The sequence below is a fragment of the Coturnix japonica genome, chromosome 11, assembly GCF_054131305.1.
Source record: "Coturnix japonica strain WE chromosome 11, WE-NBRP24, whole genome shotgun sequence".
NCBI classification, from domain to species: domain Eukaryota; kingdom Metazoa; phylum Chordata; class Aves; order Galliformes; family Phasianidae; genus Coturnix; species Coturnix japonica.
In genome coordinates, this window is record NC_140673.1 from 6,169,243 (window position 1) to 6,194,170 (window position 24,928).

Consider the following 24,928-nt stretch of genomic DNA (forward strand, 5'->3'; position numbering starts at 1 on the left):
AGTTAAGATTCCTACAGCTCCTACAGAAGGACAGAAGAGGAGTGGTCTCAGTCACTGAAGTTACGGGGCAAAGGCAAGTGAATCCTCCCATCCCTGCCCGCACACCTTGCTTACCTTCAGCCAAACTCTCTCGCCACCCAAAGGCATCTTCTCATCTGGATCCTGAGTGTTGTCTTGGCTGGGAGCACATGGGAACCAAGCAGCCTGGGAAAGGTCCTTTGGCACAGTGTGAAGATAGGATTTACATGCCTGAAAGGAGAGCAGTTTTGGTGGGGTTGATGTTGTTTTTCTTATGCAGAAAGAAGAAAGTAGGAGAGAGAAGTTTTGTGGGCTCTCTTTAATTCTCTAAAATGAGGCTCAATGCAGTGTAAAGCAGAGAGACAGTAATTCCTAGCATGAAGGTAATTAGGATGTGGGACTGACAGCTCACCACCCACCTTGTGCACAGGAGATTTCTGTCCTTTTAGGATGCTGTAAATAAGATGTTGAGGTACTTCATACTGCCCATGGGGCTAATGGCCAGGAAAAATAACCAGGCTCTGGGATGGCAGGAGGACTGTGGTCGCTGTGACTGAGTTAACAAGATCTGAAGATGCAAACTGTCTGATTGAATGCCAGTTTTCAGCCATATCACTGACCTCAGGCATCTCCATAGGCCTGCAGGACAAAGTCTAGGAGAAATAGGTACATGTGTCCTTCTAGAGGAGCAGGCACCCAAGGCTGAGACAGCTCACTGGGCACAGATGTGAACCAACAATTTAATCATGGTTTGGGTCTTGTGAAGAATGTGCCTTACATTAGGTCAGTTGTAGTGCATGTGCAGATAGCTAAATATGTACCCTTTCTACTCTTCTTCCCCTTCTTCAGTTTGTTAGCAAAGAATATGCACGTATCGTGTTAACACTGATCGTGTGAAATCCTGTTCTATACCTCCAGGGCCCTGCTCCAAAGCCTGCATGAAAGATGGGAATTCTCCCATTGATTTTTGCTTTGGCTCCAGAACAGACAGCTTGAGAGCAACACAGATGTGTGATTTTTATCCCTTCAAGCCCTGACCTTATAAGGTATTCTATTTATTTATTTATTTGACTTTATAGCACTACTCATATGTTCCAACTTGTACATCAAGCTGGTGGGATAGGGGTGGTCACTATTTATCATACTGTAAGGTGCATAGGAGATGCTCCTGGTTTGGATGAGACCTCCGTGCACTGCAGTTCCTGGCCCTAGAAACTGCTGAAAGAGGGATGTAAGAAATGTCCCAGTCATCTGCTGGCTCTCTGTCTGGAAACACAGTAGTCCAGAGCTGCACTGATTTATTTGTATTTCTTTAGTACACTCTTGCACAGGCAGTGAATTCCCCAGCTTTATTACACAGGCATTACTAGAAAAGCCCATTATTATTATTATTATTATTATTATTATTATTATTATTATTATTATTATTATTATTATTATTATTATTATTGTCATGCCTAGTCTTACCTTTGCAACAGGCTCTCCGGTGACCAATGAAGCAGGGCAGGACTTCTCATCCTGATGGGAGGCATAAGCTTTTGTTGCCCATAGGTCCACGTATCCATCTGGCGTGTAGGGACCACAGTCCGTGACACTGGTGGTTTTCTCGAAGGACTCACACACACCATCTCCATCATGCACATAGCACAGGCTTGGCTCTCCTAAAGAAGATGGGGAATGCCACACTTGTGAACTTGGATCCAGCCACACATATCTCCTGTTCTAGGAGGCATGCTGGCCACTTGGCCTTGGCATTTCCCATCTCAAGGACCTGATGAGCCCCAGAAATAAAACCAATGTTTTATTGTGCTGAGGTGCATCACCACATGCACTAGGCCTGCTATGAGGGAGGTGTGAGTAGTTCACCTTTTTGATTCCTGCTGAGCAAGGTTGCCTAAATCCATTTGGACTCACCAACACAGTTGAAGCCTTTTTCCTTCTTACATTTCCTGGAACAGCCATCTCCATCCAGCAAGTCCCCATCATCACATTCTTCTTCCAGGCTCCTATAAAGACCACAGCAGGATGTTTTCATACTATTGACTCACGTTTTCTAGGTGCTTCTGCCTAGTAACAGTAACTCCATATCTTGGGTCCATTTCCACAGAAGGACAATATGTGGCATAAAGAAAGGAAGAAACCATATCTTTCTAGGGAGAGAATGTTCAGGTTGGATGGCTCATCCAGACCCTGCTCCTCACACAGAACATCTCCATCTCCTGTACGTGTGGCATTTTACAAAACACAAGCTCTATAGCCCAGTCTGCTGGGAGGATTCAACACAGTCCTATACCCCTGGGTAGAGGACTAACCCCATGCTTCCCTTTGAGACAGGGTGACCTGACAGCTTTAAGACCCTCAGCTGGGAGGAAGGGGCTTCTTGACTTACACAGTCACCTTCCCATCCCCACAGTAGGGTGCTCCATGGACATGTACGAGCGGTGGGGATGCTTCTCCCAAGGTCGTCCCAGAGACTGCCTGCACCTGATAGTGGTACACTTGCCCGGGTGTGACTTCCCTGCAGGAACAGAAGGCATAAACAAAGAGCAGGAGAGAAGAATCCATTCATCTGCAACAAATTTGCTCACCCAGAGCTATAGAAATCACATGTCTGTGCCCAGGCAGCATCGTGGTTTGATATATGTCTTCATACACTAAAATGCCAGAGGCAGGGGCTGTGGGAAGAGGGCTGCTGCCAGGCCATGCAGAAGGGCCTGCCTTTTCTTCCCCTAGGATCTGAGCTGGGGAGAAGTTGCATTAACTCTAACAATCATTTTACTGGTCATGTTTCTGGGTTTAACGAGCTGCTTCTCGTTAGCAAGGGCTGTGCTAGCACAACGGGGCTGCATCAAGCTTCCTGAATGCTGAACGAGGAATCTGCTCACAGCACTGAGCATGGCATTTCACACAGTAAGAACTCACTGGGACCAAAAGGCAGCACTCACGTGTCAACAAACTCACGGTGCAGCTGCACGGAGGTGGCAGGGGAACCATTGGCAAAGGGAGGATCCCGGAGGATGCGGTACTGGATGAGCTTACAGGAGGAGCAGAGGGAGCTGTGAGGCAGAGAGGTCAGCAGGGCTGTGTCTATCTCCATCCTCTCATCAAAGGTGTAGATTTTGACCCCGGACACCTTTTTGTGGATGTTGAGCTTCACGGTAAAGGGAACATCACAGTAAGTGTCCAGCGGGCCCAAATGGATGGACTCCCCCTGCTCTGTCAGTATTTCAATGTCAGCCAGTGCTTTGGGAGCATCCGTGGAGAGGTATGTGGTCCAGAGAGTGAGGGAGTCGGGGTAGACAGGGTGCAGGAAGCGCAGCTCCAGGATGCAGCCATCCGGCTGGGGACAGGGCACCGTCATGTTCATATGGTAGAGGTGGAGCTCTGGGCTCCAGGCCTGCAGGCTGGGCTCACAGGGCTGGTCTACATCCGGGGGGCCTGGATAGGAGATGTGAGGAGCAAAGGGTGAGGACCCACCTCTTGGTTACACACACAAGCATCAGATCTGCCTAGTCTTGTCTCACTGCCATTCAACCAATGGAGATAAGGACATTGGGACACATCAGGTGCAGGCCTAACTCATTTCTCTTGCACTCAGCAGGTAACAGGTAGCACTGGGGTATCAGTCCCAGAAAGCATCACCAGATTTCTGCCTTGTGTACTGAAATACTCTCATCTTCACCAACAACTGCAAGCATCCCTCAGGGCCCAGCAGTTCAAAGCCTGCATCTGTTTAAAGCCTGCATCAGTCTTCTAAAAACCCCCAAACCTGTCTCTTTTTCAACAGAGCCAACATGAGCTTGTGGTAATTACAGGCTGATGCAAAGGAGAAAATAACATCTAATACTTCCAGCTGTAGTTTTAATTTGCCAGTGAATCAGACAGGCGGGGGAAACAGGAACCACTGAAGAGAAATGAGCCAAGCTTTCATTTGTTTGGTATCACTGAATAAGCACAAATTTGTGTATTTCTTCAACTTGCCTTTTGTGCATGTATGTGTGATTTGTACTGCTGGCAAGCAATCATTCCATGAAATGCAAAAGCTAGGGATGAGTTTTCAGATGGTGAGCATCAGCTACATCCTGACACTCATGTTCTCAGTGCATGGGCTTCATCCACAGGGACAATGAAGTCCAAGCTGTACTTCCTCAGCCCTCCCTCATTTTCTGTCAGCCCTGGTGTCTGATGCACATGCAAATACTCAGAACCAGAAGGTCCTCTGGATCTGGACAACCTATGGGATTGCTTCACCTGGTCTTCTCCATTAGTGAGCTTCCCTGACGAGAAGACAATTCATTCTCTCAGAGAAAGGCTCCATTTTCAACCTCATCTCTGCTCAGGGGATTCAAGCCAAGGAAAGAGAAGAGTTTACCTTCTGCTTCTTCCGGGGTCCAGTAGCCAGAGGAGTCACAGACCCGAGGGGATGAGGCCTCATGCACGTACTGCCGAAAAGTGCCATCCTCAGCACAGTCATCACAGAGCGGATCCAGTTCCCTGCAGACCAGAGACACAGAGGAACAACGTGTGTAGTTGTGACCAGCTCATTTACCATCCAAGTTTACCCAGGCAGGATCATGGTCCAACTAGATTTCAGTCTGGGGGTCAGCCTCTTCTCACAGGTAACAGCGATAGGATGAGAGGGGATGGCCTCAAGTTGTGGCAGGGGAGATTCAGGTTGGATATAAAGAATGGTGAGGCATTCAAGTGAGCTGCCAGGGAGCTGGTGGGGTCACCATCCCTGGAGGTATTCAAGAACCATGGAGGCTTGTCCACATCTCTGTTGACCTTCCAGCGCTACCAGGAGGAAGAGAAGACAGCTGCCCAGTGACCAAGGCTGCGCACAGCTCCCCAGCTCAGTGATTCCTCAGCATCATTTCCCCTGCTTGAAACATTTCCTGACTTACCCCCAGTTAGTTACACCGGGAGCCTGTGACAGCACTGGGAACGAAACCCAGCTTTTGCGGTTCCAGCTCCCTGCCTTAACCACAAGGCTGCATTTCCTCCTAGTAAATGGCTATTTTATACAATAAGTGCTAAATGAAGCTCATTTTTCATTCTGTGATTGCACTCTTGGGTTTAAGAATTGGCATTGCCTCCCAGCGCTCCTTGGCTTCCCCTCCCAGCACCCTGACAGCAGAAGGCTGGTGGCAGAGCCTGGTGCAGCAGCCTGCTCTCATAGCAGGGGGCTGTGCTGGAGCTGGCCAGGGGCAAGGAAAGGTTGAACTGTGTATCTCCCTCCATCACCAGGCAGCTGCGGGGATAGCTGTCTGTATGGATGGGCTGAGCCCTGCCAGCTGGCGGGGGTTGTGAGCAGCATGCCAGCCCCCTCAAAGCCTTCACCGACTCCAGAAAGGCTCCTGTCCACCTCCCAGCTCTGTGCTGAGCAGCTTTGCCAGCAGATCCCCACTCGTAACAGCTAATACAAGGAGAACATCGCTCATGAGGCTTCAGCTGTAGCGGATGGGCAGAGAGCTTTAAGATGGGGTCTGGACCGCTGGGGGCTTCTTGGACCCTTCATCAGGCACCCATGCAAGCCCCGAATCATTGCAGCAGCCATCACAGCAGCAGCTCTCACCTCTCGTGGATCACACCGCTGATGGGGGGCAGCCAGTAGATGCTGAGGGAGTCCTGTGTCTGCCCTGTGACCATGGGTGGGATGGGGATGGGCGTGGGCTTCTTGCCCTGGCTCCAGCGCTGGTACACCAGGTCCAGGTAGCAATGCATCCGGGCCACTTGGTTAGGGGTGAAGGTGTTGGTGCAGTCGTCGTCTGGAAACGAAGGGGAACATATAGGTCAGGCTGGGGGTGGCAGGGACCGGATGGGGGACACGGAGGCGTTCATCTTCCCCCATCCCCAAATGCTGTTATGGGGATGCATGCGAGACGCCTGCGACTCCCCGACCAGGCTTCGCTGGTGTCGTGTGTCCCCAATGCCACAAGATGGCACTGCCTCAGCAGCCGCACGAAGGCTCCGATCCGCGGTGGCCCCGTGTTGCCGTCGGCCGTCATCCCAACACCCGCACCGGGACCTGCGGGACAGCCCTGCAGGCTGCGGGGCTCCTGTGCCGATAAGAGGGACACTGTCCCATGTTGAACTCAGCCTGTCGCATCCCTGCCCACCGGAGAGGAGCACACAAGGAGGGGGCTATGTGTGAAGACGGAAGGAAGACCCAGCTTTCTAGCAATGGTCACCCCTTCCGTATTGTAGCAGCTTACCTGTGTAACTCATGTAGTTGTTGAAGGGTGTTCCTGTGAAATACATCTGGCCACAGGTGTCATTGGTGGGATCTGGGTCCCTGCAGAGTTTGCTCTTTGGGGTCGGGGCAGTGTCAGCACAAAGGTCTCCTGTCTCCATAGATGGAACTGTCTCCCTGCAGGGATCGTCGCATGATTCCCTCTCACTCACTCCCTTGAAGACGTGGTACAGCCCCAGGACATGCCCTACCTCGTGGATCATGGTGTTCGTGTGGCCAGGCACACCATAATACGCAGGGTTGAGGACAACTCCACCTGAAATTGTAAGCACGGAGATCAGCAGGAGAAAGTGACAGCAGGATGCAGTGACTCACCTATGCTGGCTGAAACTCCTCTCTCTATGCTGCTCAGGTCGCAGCTGAGGTGCCAGATTCAGACCTGAAGGTGGATATATCCATCATTCCCATGGAAATGGATTCACACTGATGCCCTCAAAGCTTTCAATGATTTCAGCTACCATTTCCCTCTGTACACAACTCCAAGAGAAGTCTGGAGCCAGAGCAAACATGCAGTGAGTTTCAAGTGATCACCTTTCGAACCAGAGGACAAAAGACCTCCCCATAGGTTAGACAGCTCACCGACAGCCTCAGGTGGCTAAAGTGTGCCAGCTCCTAAGGCAGAAGAGGAGAACAAACTAGCAAAGTCCTGACACACCTGGCTTTGCATTCAGCAAGAACCCAAAAGAAGATCTAAAAGCACAGGGTAGGTCCGTGCTGACCTTGCCCCAAACAACCTGCAGGACACAGTGTTTCTCCTTCCTGCTCACCTGCCTGCAGTGAGAGGAGCAAGGAGCAGTGATGCTGAGGAAAGCTGAGAGGAGCAGAGCTTTTGTTCAGTGCCAACATCTCTGACTTCTGCTCCAGGGCACAAGTTCTGTAAGGACTGTATGCCACACCTGCTGGGAAACTGCCCACGCAGGGTGCTCCAGAACAAAACTTGTCCCTCTTCTCCTCTCTCTTACTTCCCTTCCTTTATTCTGCCCAAATGGAGACCTCAGTGGAAACTCTGCTTCTTTTCTCCCCATTCTCTTGCTTTTTAGTGGCTATCTCCTCCCTCTTCCTTGCTCCCCTACCCCCATTCCTCCATGCTGTCTATGGTTCAGGAGCTGGAAAACGGCATGGCAAATTGGTTATACCCCACTGTTGTTAACCTAGCTATCCTGAATGGCAGTGCAGTGCATAGTTGGCTCCAGCACAGCTTGCTCCCTCCTTAGCAAGACCCTGGAGGATTTACTGTGCCAGCTACCTCGCAGCAAAGCCTCGGCTACTGCATCTTTGCTGCTGATTGCTGCCCCTGCCAGCAAAGCTATAACTGGCAGAGGGCCACGGTGTGATCCCATCTCCAGCCACAGCATGGACAGCTTTAATTCTGCTCCTGAATCAGCTCCGTGCATTACTGGACTACCTCGTGTCCTCGAGTACAGGGCATTCCTTCCAAGAGAGGGCTGCCTCCAGATCACAGTGTCCCTGGCAGGGGACCAGCAGAACTGTGACTCCTCTTGTGGAGCCATGCTGGACAAACACTGGGTTGGGCTGGAAAGGAGCCCTTAGTGGTGCCCTGAGCAATGCTTACAAAGCCAACAGGTTGAAAAGGGGTTGAAGAAATAGGGGTGGCATCTTCCATGGAGCATCCTGCATATGTGGTGTGTGGAAAGGTGGGAGACAGCAACAAGCAGTGATGTGGCACCATGTTCTAGCTGAAAACATGCTGGTTACTCTTCCTCCTGTGTGGAGGGTAGTTTGTTGGCTCAGAGCAAGGGGTGGTTAAAACACTGCTACCTTCTCTTTCACCCCAGTAGTAGAACAACAGAGCAAAGGACCTTTCACTGCTTAATCTCCTGGTCCTACTGGTCTATGACTGGTTTCGAGCCATACGAAGTAAGAGGTTGAAAATCCTTTCAGCACCTGCACGTTCAGTTGTGTCCTCTCATCCAGAAGGGTTCTGCATGCTGTCCGCCTCCCATTTCTGAGGCTGGTAAGTACTACAGAGGGCACCCCACAGATGGAGAGACCAGTGGGCAGACAGAAAGCTACTTTCCGCTTTAGTCAAAACAAAACAGAAAGAAAAGACTTCTCTGCAGCCAAACCCAAGCCTGAACAAGGCAGGGAGCTGCCTGCCCAAAGGTCTGGAAGGAGGAATGTGCATGCAGAAAGAAAATAATGTTCATAAATAAAAGAAGTGAGATGTGAAAGCCCTGCACGCATCCTGCAGCACTAACCACAGAGACGGTCGGAGGGGCACCAGAGGCTCTGCAACCAAACTGTCCTCCTTCCAGCAGAAACCTGATATTCTTCCCAAACAGGGGGAAAAGATGGGATTCCAGTGCAGGGAGGGAAAGAAGTGTCGCAGGGGAGGGAGAGATGCCAAGGCTGGGATACCCTATCGCTCTCTCCTCTCTGCTGGCTTCCCCTGGCCCAGTTCCTCCCCCACACTCCATGAGGACATTCGTATTTTTAGTACTTTGTGTGGCTAATTAGATGGCAGGATTAAAAACAGCATGAGAACTGTGCCTGACTTCCAGAACCTCCATTCTCCCCGCAGCTCCCTGGTGAGCAAAGAGCTGCAGAGAGCCCCTACTTCAGACCCGGATGCTTTGTTTCCACTCTTGGCGGGTCCTAACTGCAAACACAAACTATGGAAGTGTTTGCAGCATCCCATTGCACCAAGACCAGCCTCCTCTTGCGCACTCTGCACATCAGATCTTCCCCTCACTTCTGTTTCTCCTCTGGGAGATGGACTGAACTGAGCTTTGCATGTGCCTTCCTTCTCATGCCTGACCCTTAGGATCACCATTTACACAATCAGGAGCTCCCAGTCCCAGGACCTCACTCTTCTTCTAGATGTAGTCACTGAGCAAATGCAGAGGGGCTCTGCTTCATGTCGACCCCAAAGAAACCAAGCAGCTCTTGGTTCAGGGCTGTTTCAGAGAATACGCTCAAGAACAGCAAACCGCAAAGCTAAACCTGTCTCGGAGGCCAGCCTTCCCCAAGCACTGAGTCATGGCAATTAATGGAACAAACCCATGACCGTTAGTCAGACAGGAAGATGGCCATTGCCTAAGGTACCTTTGATGGAACGACTGGCCCTCCTTCAGGATCCAGTGACCTCAGCCAGATATATGAGCTGGCCTCCGCTTATATAACTACAGAAGATGGCCTCCGCTTATGTAACTAACGAAGATGTTTATAACTTCAAATATTCATGATTCTGTTGCCTTTCTACCGTGTTTGTGCGAATACAGTTCTCATGCAGATACACAAAGTTGAAAGTGTTTATATTTTTGCGTTGCTGGGATTCTGAGATAAGGCTTTTTCATTGTGGAGGGATGAATTTTGTATAGGTCAGGAGTTTTTCATCCCTGTCTTTTGTAGTTGATGCACATGAAAATTCTCAGAATATGAATTCTGGACTCCAAGCAAGAACACGCTGAATTTGAGAAGAACTCACTGTGAGTATGGTGGAAACATCAAGGTAGAAATAACGGCTATATGCAGCAGTGCAAATGACTTCGGGTTTTAGCTCTGCTGCTGGCTGTCTTGTAGCTTACAGAAATGCCACAGACTGGGACACCCTCTCCAAGTCAGTCATTGCCTTTTGCACTTCAGTAAGCACAGCTGCTGCTTGTTGGTATTTTGTAGCAGAAATGCTAAGTCAAGGCTTGAAGCAGTGATGGAGCACCTGGCAGAAGGCAGGGTCAACCCAGGGGAGCTCAGGTGTTTGCAATGTGCCTGAGTGACCAAAGGGATGGAGCCAGGATCCACCCCCTTCCCAGCCCTCATTTAAGGGTTGGCAGTGGGGGTAAAGGAATCATGCTGGAGACTTCTGTGTTCCTGAGGTCTTTTGAAGGTAAGCAGCTTCTTTTCTTTGTTACTGTGTTCATAGCTGATGCATTAGTGCAATACTGAAATGCTCCACTTACTGCAATCTGGGATCTTGCTGCACTGCTATGTTTTCCATTATGTTGTGCTACTAGTTGGTTGAGGAAATGAAGGTGAAGATACTTGCAGGAAGGTGGAGAGGGCCTGCTCAGTGGATGTGCTCAGGGGTTATGAAGAGTTTCTGCAGAGTTCAAAGCCTAGACTGATAAACTGCTAGAGAAGTGAAGATGAGTAATTTGGGAACAGTTGATCTGTAAGCTTTGGGATGAGAGGAAAGGGTTGAAACAGAAGAAAAGAGCTGGAGAAAAAAAGTCTCATGGTATTTCTCTTGAAATCATCCATGAAAGTTCAGTTCTGAAAGAGATATGTAAACAAGGGGAGAGAAGAGCATGACCAGAAGGTAGGCTAGCTTCTAGGAGAAGTAAGTATAATTTGAACGCTACTCTGATTCAGTAGGAGACTTGAAGTAGAGGGTAACAGTTCTGGTAGAGAGTGATGTCTGTAAAGAACGAAGTGGGTGGCATTTCTGATGAGAGAGAACACAGCCTGCAGGCTGGCTTTAAAACGTAAACATCAGGAGGGATGGAAGCCTAGCTGATAACAGTTGAAGGGAGGGAAGGAGAGTGTCTTGTTGGAGACTGGCTCCACTCGTCTGTGAAGACCTGTCACCACCCCTTGCCACTGCTGGGTCCTTAAAGCTCAGGAAACTTTCTCAAGTTACTATTAACTCCTCCCAAGCTTTTCCTTTTCTTTCTTACTGTACCTTCACATTTACTCAGATTCTCCAGTAATCTTCTACTCAGTCCTAAGTTTCTTCTGTGCTGACAATAATATACATTGTGTGTGGTATGAAACGCTTGACAAGCCTACTGTTTACAGAGCACAGAGTCCATCACCCTCCCTTCCCAGCTCGTTAAACCTAAACCTAAGGACAGTCTTTAACCAAAGCCTTTGGTCTGTGCCAGAGCCTCAGAGAAGTTCAGATCCAGCTTCGCACTTCACAGCTCTGGCACCAGAGCCAGGCCAACACCCCTCTTCCCCTGAACCTCTGCGGTAAAACCCCGATCCAACATTTCCAGATGGTGCCACTCTGCCTAAGGGCTCTGGCTGGACATAGGCTCTAAGAGCAGAGTTAAAGTGCAAGCTTTTGATTAAAGCAGTTACCCTGATTCCCCTTCTGTATGACTCTTTGCGAGCCATTGGGAGGGGTCTGATGAGAACATGTGTGTCTGAAGCACTTGCTGTAGGAAGACGATTGTCAAGACGAGACTTGGAAGCGATTTCTGGAAGCTGAGGGAATAAATTTCATGGAGATTTGCCTTCCTCAACTAGCAACTGTAGCACTATGCCATTGAAAAACCATTGAGGGAGGGAAGCTGGCAAAGAAGAGATTTAAAACAGGTCTTTAAGAGCAGCGTGAAACTGAAGAGTTGCACATCATACGCTGGTTAAAAGCAGAAGGTCTGGGTCTGCTGTGCAGGTGTCACGAGTAATTATTTCCAGTAACTTATTGAGAAACACTTTAGATGTTTTGACTACAAAGTGTAAAGAGCTCTGCCAGAAAACTCCGACACTGAAGAGGTGGAGGGAGAGGCAGGAAAAAAGAGAGACAGTAGAAATAGGAGAAAACACACAGTACATTTACATTCTAGTGAAGCGTTGCCTTTAACTAGTCTGGAGTCTGCCAGGACTGATGACCTTTATGGGCTGCCCTGAATTCACTGGAGACAAAGGGTACCATGCCTTCAACAAGCAGTAAGTTGAGTTATAAAAAACATGGTTTAAATTTGATAGTTATCCTCACGTTTGCTGCTGGATTTGGAAGTGGATGATGCTCAGTGTTCTGAGTGGCTTGTATCTGGAGTCTTTGCTCTGAAGTTGCTGAGTCTCCTGGTTTATGTTTGTCGTTGGTAAAGCTGACCATTCCTAGCATCCTGGTGGATGGGTCTGGATGGTCTGAAAGAATCCACCCTACCCCATTGTAGGACCAGCCTTTCTTAAACCAAACAGGACTGATGTGACTCTTGCTGCCTCTCCAGAGCCTGCATCTCTCCCCACCATCTCTCTGTTCAGTGCTAAAATGCCAACCCATGCTGAAGAATGGCTAACCTGGAGGAACAACCCCAAATCTTCCTTAAGCATCCCATAAGTGAAGGCAAAAGGCTTTGTCTCAAAATACCAGTTTGTTTTTTCTCCCAGCTCTAGTGCATCTTTTCAACCATCCAACTGAGAGAGAAAGAAGTGGAAAAACCCTGAGACCTCGTTAGTCAGGCAGTTTGCTTACCCAGGTGACTAAGGGCCTCTTTATCCCATGGCCAAGTGGCAGCACCAGCCAGCTCTTCCCTCACTGAGCTGGCAAAGTAAATGTTGAGGAAGTGGGTGCTGTTCAGCTGCAGTGCCTCCTTCAGCTCCTTCACGCTCATGTATGCCCTGTAAGGACAAGGGAGAGCAGACAGTCAGCAAACATATCAATGTGGCAAAGAGGACAAGCAAGAGCAGCCCATAGTTGAGCTGGAAAAGGTTAGTGCTGAGGTTGGGTTGGATGCAGTCATGCAAATCCAAAGAATTGTTGCCAGTGTTTCTAATCTGTTCATAGGATTTCACAACCATGGGTCTTGGTTCTACCTATTTCCTCCAGGCAACTGGTATGGTGGGTGGTAAAGAACAGGGAATCCCTGCAGTGTGTACTGCATCAAAGGGAGTGCAGCCTCACCACCATGCCTGCATGTTGCACAAGGAGGCAGAGTATGAACAACATTTTGCTCTTCCAGCTCTGCTCAAAATGGAGCATGGCTTGATGTTGGAGAAATTCCCTCTGAGTAGGATGGGCTGGGATGGCTGTGGGAGAGAAGTTTAGGAGCTCTGAAATAAGGGAGAGGGAAGCAGATTTGGATACAGCTCCACCAAAGTGCTTGTTTAGTGGGGGAACCTCATGGTAATGCTGCTGACTATCTCTTCTCCAGTCTCCAAATTGGGGCTAGACAGTTACTGGAATCAAAAAACAACTTGGAACAGGGATATCCAAGGCATCCATTTCTTAGGGGCACAAGAAGGTGGTGAACTGGGAGAGGTGAGAAACATTGCACCCATCCTACAGCAAACAGCAGAGCAGTAGCTCTCATGGGTGCCGGAGCATCTCCAAAATGATCCTCACTGCATCTGCAGGGCTGGCATGTCTCAGTGCTTGGAGAATGTATGGTAGTCAGGAAGTTTAGGTTTTGCTCTCCCATCTGTGGGGTGCTTTTTGCATAGGTCAGAGATCTATTCTGCATTAACTGGTATACCAACAGTGTTGATCTTTACAGAGTTCATGTCCTTAGCTGTGTAAAAGGATCAGGATCAAACTTAATAATAATAACAACAATTCCAATAAAAATAGTAGTGGGATTGTAGGGCCTTGGGCTCTGCTGCAAGTGCCAGGTGCTCTTTTAAGTTAACTACTAGTGTTTCCACTATCGGTGCCATGAACCCCATGAGCTGAGACAGCACTGGGACAGGTAGCCCTAGACACTGCCGCTGTGTCTTCAAAATCTGAGGAGCCTGACCCCACAGTTCATGAAGCCAAGGGGAAAGCTGCATTAACTTAAGAGATCCTGAGGGGAAAGAAAACACGTGGAAAGGCTTCAAATAGATCACTGTGGAATGATGATGGAAATGCACCGTTGTGGAAATATGTCATAAGAATGACTAAATCCCCAGCATAAGGCCAACAGCAACATTAAGGTGGTGAAAAGCATTTCACTTATTCCCATGCTTCCAGGAGCAATTGGCATCCTTGAGCTCCATGGAGCGATCACGAAGGGAATGCAGCTGTTTCTTTACACTGGACCAGCCATGAAGGTTCACCGGCTGTGTTTGAATTAGCAGCTTCTGTAAAAGTGGTATCCATTAGAGCATTCCTCACCACGCTGAACTGTGGAAGAGGGAACTAAAAGTTAAACATGGGCTAAGAGGAAAAAGGCACGTTCTTGTCCAAGATGTGAAATGAGAAGGGAAACCAGCAAAACAAAAAAAAGTGCAAATACGCTGTTTGAAATGGCAAGATCCCTAGTGAAATTATTATACCAACAGGCTTGTTTAGAAAGAGAGAGGTTGCTACAGCAGATGGAAGAAAAGGAGGAAAAAGTGAACTGAAAACTCAGATGAACAGGATTTCAAAAGCACACCGGAGCAGGATGACATGAGGAAAATGTAGCACATCAAACCCAGTGTGACCATCTCCCTGGAGCTGAAATAGCACAGGTTTTCAGAAGTCACTACCAACTTGGTGAGTATCACACAATTGGAATCTGCTGACTATGTTCCCCATACCTGCCATCCTGTCCTGGGCATCTCAACTACCTTCCCTGTGACAAAGCAGTTCCAAAACATCAGCCGCTTATAGCTGAAGCATAAGGCAGTATTTAACAGTGGGATGAGATGACCATCTCTTCATCACCAGGCCCTGAGATCTCCTACCACAAAGAAGCATTCCCAGCACGTTTTCCCTAGGCACATCAGCTTGTGGAAAGAAAAACTCTCCCAACCGGAAACAGCAAATTAGGATAACATGATCTCTTATTTGTGATGTCTCGCCTGAGCATCCCAGACACGCGCCACGCTGACGCCATCTCTGCAACCCAACCAAGATGGGAGCAGGCTGGGAGGAACAGATAGGGAGAAGAATAAATAAACCTGAAGAACATATTTGTGGCATGACTCGGAAGGAAGAAAAGCAAAAAAAAATTCATAGAAATAGAGTACAAGGAGGGGAGAAAAAGCCTTTCTTATGTACCAGAGCTGCTCAGGGGACGCAGAATTAAAAATAATGTTGATTCCTGACCTATGATATCTTGGAAAAATAGCCCCAAACCCTTCCAGGCTGTCCAAATTCCGAGAGCTAACGTCAGCCCTATTCAGAGGGATATTCCCGCTGCCTCTCTTCTGGAGACATCATGTTTTTCTGGCTGTCGCCTGCCGTTCCCTTGACATTAGCAACATTTTTTGGTCAACCCTTAATTATAAATAACTAATTTCCTCCATTGAAAGATTGGGATGGTTCAGAGTGTTGTGTTAAGGGTAGGGAGAGCAGTTCTAGCATGGAGGTGCTCAGTTGGATTGGATGGAGGAGGAGAGGAAGAGACCCCAGTTTCATCCACCATGGCAAGGAAAGCAACACATCCTTCCAGCATCCCCGAAGACATGAGCAAGACCAAAACAACTCTAGAAAAGGCAGCTCTGATTCCCCTCAAACCCTCTTTTCCATTGGCATTCTTAGCTGAGACAAGGAGCATGCAACTGGCGTCTTTGCCTGTCACTAACTGCCAAGGTCATGCTCTCCCTTCTTTTCGGCGCTTCTGTGATTTTCCCTGGGGATGGCAGAGAAGCTTTTGGTCTCCATGAAAGAACCAAGTAACAGACATCTCTGCTCCCCAGATAGCTTCCCAGCTCCTTCAGGATCAGAGAATTCCAAACTAGATGGTATTTAGGGCACAGTGGGTGTTGCAAACCGATGCACAAGCACAGGGAAAGCCAGAAGGATATGTGGGGGGGGGAAATGAGGAAAAAAACCCACCCAGGAAATAACACCCTCTCTACACAGAGAATAAAGGTGAGGGCAGAAAAGAGGCATAAAAAGGTCTTTGGTTTTGCAGATGTTTCTCTAAGAACAGAAATAAACTCAGAGGTGAGCAACTAGATGCATGGCAGAGCCATTTGAGCCTGGGTAGTACGTGCACCCCTGGGAGAGTGTAGCTTGCAAGAAGAATATGTGCAAAAGTGGTTGGAGAATAAGGTAGGAAGGATCATGAGCTGTCATTATTAGTATGGAGTATAGGCATGAACACCATTTGGAATGATGATGTTTGAAGGAGTGAATCCAGACGTGAGGGCTTCCATCATGCCAGTACTCACCTATGGCACAGCTAACTGAATGATGCTAGTGAGTAATCTGACTACAAGGTGGGCTTAGGTACCATGTGAATGCTTCTCAGACTCATGGCTGCTGGAAAAGCAGGATAGGAGGCCTAGATCTTGTACTGTTCAACAGTACAGTGGGGCAGCCCTGATGCGTCTGTGGTCATAGTAATGGGTCAGGAACATGTGACTGTGTATGGAACAAGATGTACTGTTTCTGTGTGAAATTTCAGGCAATTATTAAAGGAGATGAAAACAGGAAGTCCAGCAGCTTCCATGATCATCTTCAAAGAGGTGTGGATTCAGAGACTTACAAACTGCAGCTGGACAGGACTTCCACATGTCATGTTGTCTGACCTCTTAAGGTACAAAGCTTATTACAACAAGTTGCTCAGGGCCATGCCCAGCTGAAACCTGAACAGCTCCAAGGACAAAGGTTTCACTACCTCTCTTGGCAACCTACTCCACTAATTAGTTGCTTTCATGGAGGAAAAAAAAATAATCCTAACACCTAATCTAATTACTTGATGCTCTGATTAAGGCTTGAAGACCCAAAGATTCCATTCTAAGCAGCTGAAAAGTCATACTTTGTTCCAAGCCTCCAAGGAAAGCTTTCACATCCTTTCTCGTGTGTTTGCTTGCACCATTTTTTTCCTAATCCATGGGGAAGACGGCATCTTTCTACTCACGGTTGTAAGTCAAGGTCTGTGTTGACTTAGCCAATAGAGAAGACTTGGTGTTCTTCTGCAAGCAGCAATTTCTGGCAAAGATAGTAGGAATGCTGGTGGTGCAGAGTTGGGAAAGAGAAAAAGATCTGGTAATCTACTGGGTGGTAGAATGGGCAACCAAACCAAGCCTGATTTTGTTGAAGTTGAGAGAAGAGAAGCAAGAGCAGCAAAAAGTCTTGGTGCCATAAAAATGGCCATTACCAAGGAAAGGCAAAAGATGGCACTTCTGAATGAAAAAGCAAGACCAACGTGTACCACACAGCACCATAAATCAAACTGAATTCTCTGGGTATTGCAGAGGATACAGTGTGTAATGCCACAGGAATTCCACTGCAATGCAAAAATAGAAGTCTTTTCCCTGTAGGCTTTTCAGAAGGGATGTGGGAGTGGGGATGAATGGAAATTGTCCAAGTGCCCTCCATGGACAGCTGGAAAATACTTGAGACACAGCCAGCTCCAAACTAACCATCCAGCCTAATGAAGTCACAGGGGATTCTGCTTTCATGTCTCTCATCCACCGCAAGGAAATTCCTACTCCTGCCAAGCAGGGAGGATCCTTTCTTTCCCCAAACCTCTTCTTGACAAACGAGGAATCCCTCAGACTTCCCAGGAACACGAACCAGCCTGCCAGTAACTTGTGCTGACAGCATGCTCCCCCAGGGCTGCAAAGGGTTAATGCAAGGTGTTAAAGACAAAAAGCCATGACTCAGTCCATGAAGACAGGTGCTGAACTAAGTGGCATGAATATCATCAGAGGGCAGACTTGGAATTCTCCATCTTGTCCATGAAGAGATGCTCCTCCAGATGGTGAGCCAAAGCAAAGATATTCCATTCACCCCTGCAATGCCTCTCCCTCCATGGCAACTCCACAAGGAGTCTAAAAAGTTTTGCTGCTGAACTCAGGCTTGCGTACACAAATCTTCCCAGGATTTGGGAATCCTCATTCCTATTTCCCAGCACAGGAGCTCCCAGGTGATATGTAACCAGAAGTCTTCCTGAACTTGTTAAGACTCTTCAACTCCCTCTTCAACCACAAACCTTTGTGCTCTGATTCCAGCTCAGAACTATGCTGCCATGTCACAAGCATCACTGCTGGCATCATGCAGCTTAAGAAGGCAGCTCAGTCATCTGGGCATCTAACAGCACAGGCAGACATGAAACTTGTCAAAGAGAAGCTGGAGGAACAGGCAGATAACTCCCTGGGCTGAGAGGAGGCACAGCACCACTGGCGGGATGCCCTCTGTAATCCCTGGGAGTACTTCATCAGCTTTGCTGTGTGTTGGGCTTCAGCCCAAGAATCCAAAGCCATTTGGGTGTGCAGAGGACAAGAGTATCTCATCATGTCTTGGGTTTGCCTGAGAAGACCAACCCTGAGGCACTGATACTGTTGGTCAAAGAGCAGCAGGGAGCAACCATCACTAGCAGCATTGTATGAGAGACAGTTCAAACTTATCATCAAGGTTTGGGTATCCAAATGTCAGCAAAGATGGCACACCAAAATGCTCCTATGAGAGAGCCGTGGGGTTCAGGGTTTCCTTCCCCAAGAGAAATTCCTGTTGCAGTCAGAAGGAAACCTCAGTCTCTGTGTGGGATGTGGATTTGGCTTTGGGACTGAAAAAGCAGCAGTAGATGCTGCAGAGGTAGAGCTGTACCAGCATAGCTGCAGACAATGGTTGTGGTTTGAGACTGTGCCCCTTCCATGCAGATGTACTGAGCACAGAGAGCAGAAGGCTGTGGACCATAGCACAGAGCAGACCCACTGCCAGCTACATCAGATGGGAGCATGTAACTTCCTGAGGTCAGATTTGGGTGAAAGGGAACAATACCATCAGTGTCAGATTAGGAAGCCCTGCAGGGCACTTTGCCCTGAGATAGGCTGAAGAATAAATGCTGCTCGCAACATCATGGTCCAGTTATTCCTGGAAGTGCTCACTAACAGAATTCTTTAGTAAATCATCACCGCACCAGCAGGAGCCAATACTATTTTAGACCGGGTTTTGGTAAGCAGTGTAAGAATTATGAAAGAGCTGATGAAAGAAAGAAAACTTGTCCTGAACTAATTATGGCTTGATTGAGATTAATTTAGACAGAGGAATAAAGAAAGTCCTTGAACTAAGAATGGTAAAAACAGGACAAAGCAGCAGGCATTGCTGCATCGGAGAGGCTGGGAGTGCAGGGTGGAATGGGAATTCCCTGAAGTCAGGCTGACTCCAGTGAAAACAAAGAGCAAAAGGCCCTTTTCAGAAATAAGAAAAGCGATAGAAGAAATGAAGAGGTCTGCTGAGCAGGGAAGGTGGGACTAAAGATCAGTTTAATTGAGATTAAACTGCAGAAATCAAAGTGTTCACAGATAAAACTTGGTGGATATTTGCAGTGGGAAGCTGAAGAAGTGCCACCCTGAATCCAGAAGGGCTGACACAGGGCATGTGACTGGAGAATAGCCATTGCAATGCATCATTGATGTCTGCAAGGGTGAACGAAGATCACAATGAGGTAGGCTGATCCAGTTATCTTTGTGCTGACAGACCTTAAATCTACCTGCAAATCTCAGTAGACTTTCTGCTTTCTAAGTCTCTGTGTCTTTACTTCCACCCTCCACCCTACTTCCCAAAAAATAATGGAAATAGATGGTTGGATGGAGCTGAGAGACTGTACTTGAGCCATCTCTGAAGGACAGGATAGCATTCACACCCTATTAGGAATTCAAGAGGAAACCAAGCAAACCTGATCTGAAGGGGAAGAGCTCTCCATAGAGATTCATTGAAAAACAGCTATTCCATGAGGTTCAAGTCCATCCTGCACTGCAGAAAGCACCAGAAATAGACAGCAATGGTCCCAAAGGCTCATGGGGCCATGATGGGTGATACAGAAGCCATTTTATTATGAGCCCTATCAGCGGCATGGCACAGGCAAGAAACTTCACAGCATTCCCTCTGGATGTCTACACCTTCTCACAGGGATGGGAACATGCACATTCTCCTTCATCTCCTTCAAATTTAATTCCTCTAAGCTGATGAACACACAGTGCCTCCTCCGCTTTCAACCCAAGTCCATTCAACTTCACTTGTTGCTGGAGAGGAAGGGTCATCCTTTGTCATGACCAGAGCTATTGCCCTCCAAAGCTGAGCACAGGAACATGCTAAGTCTGTGCTTTGTGGTGGCCTTAGGACTTGCACAGTCCTGCTTTCTGCACCTCATTTTCAAGACCCTGGGCACCGTCCTTCCATCTCAAGCCACTTCTCAGGCGAAACAAACCGCAGAGATCTCCTGCAGTCTCACCACGTTTGCACCTCTGCAGCCAACTTTAGGGTCCATCACATCAGCAGCCCTAAAGGGCTTACAGGTGCATGGAGAAGAGGACTTGGAAGAAGGGCATCCTTATCTTTGTAAGGTAACCTTCCTAACAGTTTTCACTCATACAGCCTCCAAGTGCATGACACACGTGTGTGCACTGTAATATACAATATGGAAAATCCTGTTCTACCAAGAACAGACCCACAAATTCCTAACTTCTTCCAGCATTTCAACCCTGAAGCATCATTTGCTTCTGCCAAACAACCAAAGCCTACACACACTTGAAAGTTAATATAAAATAAGCCAAATGTTTCCCAAAAAGCTCCCACGGGTGTCTGGCTTTGAGCTTGTGCTAAAGCTACCGATTCACCCCACAAACCTTCCTCTTTACCCCCTTAGGGAAGACTAACACACACAAGTCCCATAAACTTCCTGGCTTATGTGACAATTCTTGTGTTGCTTAAGTATGATGGACCATCAACTTTCCCCTGGGATAAATTTGTCCCAGCAATCTGTGTTTTAGTGCTCTACATCTTGAGGGAGTTGATAGCGTTTGGGATTTGTTTTAATGGGAGTTGGTAGCTGTGATCAATTGTAGAAGCTCTATTTCCACGGAAATGGGTATTTAATAGATTTTTGAAAATGGTAGTTATTGACCCAATGGGCCTTAATGGCTTAAAACCCATCTGATTGTAGTATGTAAGAGTAAATGCATATGATTTTCAAATTAATACTGGAATAGGTAGTAAAAACCCTTTTAAATTGCAGGGACGTGGTCAATAGGGAGTTTCCATTTGCTTGTTTGGCCTTTCTATTTCTATCAGCATGAATCACGGCCATCTCTTCCTCAAAGAGACTTTCAATTTCCTCACAAGTGAGATCATCTTAAAACGTTCAACACATCTGAGCCCCATCAAGGTAGGACATCTTTCATTAGGGGAGAGCCAGGCTTTCAGAATGGTTGGCCTCTTGTGGTGGGAGCAGAGGACACGTGGAACATTTCATCCTCCCTGGCCACAATCACTGTCCCTTGCTTCCAGCAAGAGATAAAAGTCAAATGACTCCTGAGATTCAGCTCAACCTATGGGTTCTCACTTGAAGATCAGATGCTCAAAGTTCCAAGAAGAAAACTTGGTTCATTTAGAAGTTAGCATATCCCAAAAGTATGGGACAGTGAAGGAGTGAACTGTAAAGGAACTCAAAATCCACAAGGTGAGACATGGATTTAAGGCTTTTCCAGCCCCTGCTGATAGGACCCTGCTGAGCTGGACTTTCCACCTGTGTCCTGTGTTGACCCTCCACTTACAGCAGGCATGAAGAATGCTCAGTTGGCTGTGTTGTGTTGGCTTCTAGAGAACCACCTTCCTCCACTGTCTTGGCCATCTGAAAGAGCACAGACCTACCAAGTGAAAAAGCCCCTACAGACCTACCAGGGCTGCAAGAGGACTGGTCCCTGGGAAGAGGAGTGGAGCTGACATCATGGGATGTCATTACCTCCAAACCCAGGTAAACAGCGCTGGGAGCATGGGGGGAGTTAGTGGGAAGAATGTGGGAGAAGCAGAGCAAGAGACCCAGATCTGGAACAGGTGGTGGGGAAGGCAAGGGCCTTGCAGCGAGCACAGCAGCAGCTCAGCCAGGCCAGGAGCCCAGCATCTCTGCACATGGATCTGCTCCAAGTCCCAGCACGGGCAGCAGTGTGGCTCCAGCACACGCCAGCAGATCTTGGAAAGCCCGGCTGTCCCCCGCCTGGCTGAGCACCCGCTGCCTTTTCCCGGTGTTGATGCTGGCTGCTGAGCCACCCGCGTTACACAGAACACGTGTGAAGGAACATGTTTGCAGCCCCTTGCGGTTTTGCAAGGCAGAACTCAACAGTGGCAAGTTATTGTAGAGCAGGCTCCAAGCTAAACAAAGCCAGGTATGGTTCGGTTTCTGCCTCGGTTGTTTGTTTCAAAGAAAAATAGAAAATTTCCCGGGCCAGGACTGAGCCTTGCAGTGCTCTTTCCCTCTCTCAGACAGTACAGATAAGCTTGGTCCCCATCTAAACCGCAGGAGATATGTTGTAAACCAGCTCTCCCTTCCTTTCTGCCAGTGAATGAAGTAGCAGTCCAGGTGCAGGGGGCTGTCAACACTGCATTGCCGCACAAGATGGCTGGAATTTTGTGCCTCAGTTTCCCCATCTGGAGAGCTGGAATTACCCTTCCACACAGCACAGGTAGGTGGGAACTACAGAAAGACAACCTCTGCTGTGTGGGTGAAGGACCTTTCCCAGGGCTGGCAGTAGCCGGGTGAATTTGCTGAGCAAGGATGAAGCTGCTCATCGAAGGGCAAATACTCTTGGTGTTATTCTGGAAGAAGATCGATATGGAGAAAGAAAATAAATCTATTCAATCCAAACTTCCCCTCCTCTTCTTAAAGAAGTAAATAAGAAGGGGAAAAATCAAGTCCCCAGCCCCCAGCTTATTTTTAGGCCCAGGCAATCGGGTGTCCCAGCCGGAGTGTGCTCAAGCCAGCATTCTAAAAATGCCTTTCTCCCGAATGCAAAGAGGATACAAGACAATTATTTAGGGGAAGAACTGTAATGTAACAGCCCTACGTTAACCACAAACAAGAAAACCCCAAAGCTCCCACCGCTCCCCTCCCCAGAGCCCTCTGCTTTGCTCAGTTCTGGTGGGCTTGGGCTGCGTCGGACCCATCCCTCTCCACACATCACCCTCTGCAAAGGGACAATCTGATTTCCTATATAACGGTGTCAGCAGAGCCAAGGCAAACTAAAAATGGTATGCTCATTCAACAGCTCCAGTGTCCGCGGCGCAGCCTGCCAACCCAAACGTGCATCAATCATCCACAAGAGCCCATCAGCGTGGGGCTGATGGAGTCCCACCAGCGTGCTGCCAAGCACCCTGCTGGGTCATTTCCTGGGATCTCAGCTGCGCACGGATGGATGAGTAGAAACCCCAGGGAGTGCTGAAAAGCTGGAAACAGAGTGAGTCGTCCCCCTCCTCTTCCCCAGCCCTTGGACACACGCTGTTCCTTCACAATTGTTGTCTGGATCTGATCAGCCCCTGGGATGGTGGTACTGCTAGAACAATAGCTCACATCTGGATGGGTTGTTTTCCCTGAAAGCGTCTGGGCTCCTACAGCTGCTGGGCAGGGACTGCTGCTCCCGCTCACACGCGGATCGGGTTGTCCTTCTGCACAGTCCCAGCCACCCTGGGGCACTGGGCAGTGTGTGCTGCTCTTCCCTTTGCCAGCCTGAGCTGGAGGTGTTATGTCCTTCTCACAGCTTGGGGAGAACAAATGCCTGAAAGCCCTCTGGGATGCTCAACTCAGCCTGATGAATGATGAAGTTTGGGAGATCTCTCTCTATCAAGAACCTGGAAGAGAGGCCAAACCAAAGAGACCAGCACATCCAACTCCTGTAAGAGACAAGGGCAGACAACTGCATCTCATGACAGAGAAGGAGCAGCTCTCACAGCAGATGAGAGATTGGAAGGAAGAAACAGGACATCTAACCAAACAAAATACATCCCACAGCTGAGGTGAGCAGCCCCCCAGCAGTACCTGGGAGTGACGTGAGTGCAGACACACTGCAGGGCTCAGGAAGCCACACTGACTAAGAGTGGAGCCCATCTTCTTAGCACTCCCTCTCAGAGTTCACTGCTCCTCAGAACACAACTCTACTCTTGGGTTCATCTTTGACACAGTACATCAGATGCAAAGGATGTGTTGCATACCATCACCTGATGTATTTGGGCTGAGAGGGTCAAAAGTAAATTTGGGGTCTTTGACCCAAACCAGGAGTCTGGGTGGACTGGCTCTCTGTCACATTATGAAGAAGCATCTCGGTGGACATCCTGTCCTCAGGATACAACAATCATGGACAATCCCATCCATCTTTGCCAAGTTTTGAAATTAGTAATCAATGGGAAGAGCCCAGAGAGAGTGTGCTTTCCTGCAAGGAAAGGTTCAGCTTTTTATGAGCTCAGTCCAACCTCTCACATGAAACTTTAAAGAACCCACCAAGGAATCCATCAAGCTCCATCAAAAAGCCCTGTTAATTACCACACCTGCCCAGCCCCAGTGGGCCTACCAGCCTGGGGAAGTGGCTACCAGGAGCAGTACTGCTACCTTTGGATTTCCCTTTGGGGTTCCCAAGATGCTCATCTCCTCACCACAGTGCTTACAGCTCCCAGACCTGAGCCCAGCACTTGGCTTAGGCTTTCTGTAGCAAGGAAAGGAGAGTTGCTGAGTGATAGTTTATCCTTAGGTCCTGTGCACAAGAGACACTCAGTGAGGTTAATCTGGATTAGTGTTTGAAGAAACTGCTTAAACAGTGGGAGGCTTCCCAACAACCCTAACCCAATTAAGCATCTCTCCCTGAGGAAGGCAGGCTGGCTAAGTCTGCATTAAAGCCCATCAAGTGTCCTGATGATGAGATAGACCCTAACATCACAGCTGTGGCCATCCCAGAGGAGGCAGAACTGAATTTGCTACTCTGAAAAACAAGAGGTTGGCAAGAAGGAAGGGAAAGTGTGGGGCAGAGAGCATGTTGGACAGCCCCATTCAAGCTCTGCCCCACACCTTCCTAGCCCTGCAGCTTTCAGGGCCATAGCAGATGCTCTCTGTGCCTGTGGCTGTCCTAAAGGGCAGCACCTCTACCACCAATTCTTCTGTTTATTGTGTTATTTCTGTTCCTTCTGCTGGAACCCACACTGCCCTCCAGTTGCTCTTTTCACACTCACTGTGTCACACACCAGGCTCACTGAGTTACTGCCCGAGGGGGGACCACACTGAGTGTTAATTGCTGTTAATGAGCTGTTGCTGCTTTCCTTCCAAGAGCACCAATTACAACAACACTCAA

The 24,928-nt window shown here is 48.4% G+C and overlaps 1 protein-coding gene and 1 long non-coding RNA gene across 4 annotated transcripts in view; one reads left to right on the top strand and one right to left on the bottom strand.

Annotated features, from left to right (window-relative positions):
* Window positions 1-24,928, bottom strand: part of PAPPA2 (pappalysin 2) — a 67,251-nt gene that overhangs the window by 36,187 nt on the left and 6,136 nt on the right. For all 3 annotated transcript variants that reach the window (XM_015869546.3, XM_032446143.2, XM_085512142.1), the window contains exons 3-11: window positions 12,435-12,580; window positions 6,234-6,527; window positions 5,594-5,786; window positions 4,391-4,512; window positions 2,964-3,456; window positions 2,408-2,536; window positions 1,933-2,024; window positions 1,486-1,679; window positions 115-249 (exon numbers count right to left, since the gene is read on the bottom strand). In XM_015869546.3, the coding sequence (XP_015725032.2) occupies window positions 115-249; window positions 1,486-1,679; window positions 1,933-2,024; window positions 2,408-2,536; window positions 2,964-3,456; window positions 4,391-4,512; window positions 5,594-5,786; window positions 6,234-6,527; window positions 12,435-12,580 (1,798 nt within the window). The remainder of the gene's footprint in view (window positions 1-114; window positions 250-1,485; window positions 1,680-1,932; window positions 2,025-2,407; window positions 2,537-2,963; window positions 3,457-4,390; window positions 4,513-5,593; window positions 5,787-6,233; window positions 6,528-12,434; window positions 12,581-24,928) is intronic.
* Window positions 19,171-23,621, top strand: LOC116653749 (uncharacterized). Its single transcript, XR_004308142.2, has 3 exons — window positions 19,171-21,573; window positions 22,157-22,279; window positions 22,862-23,621. It is a non-coding gene; the product is annotated as an uncharacterized LOC116653749 (long non-coding RNA).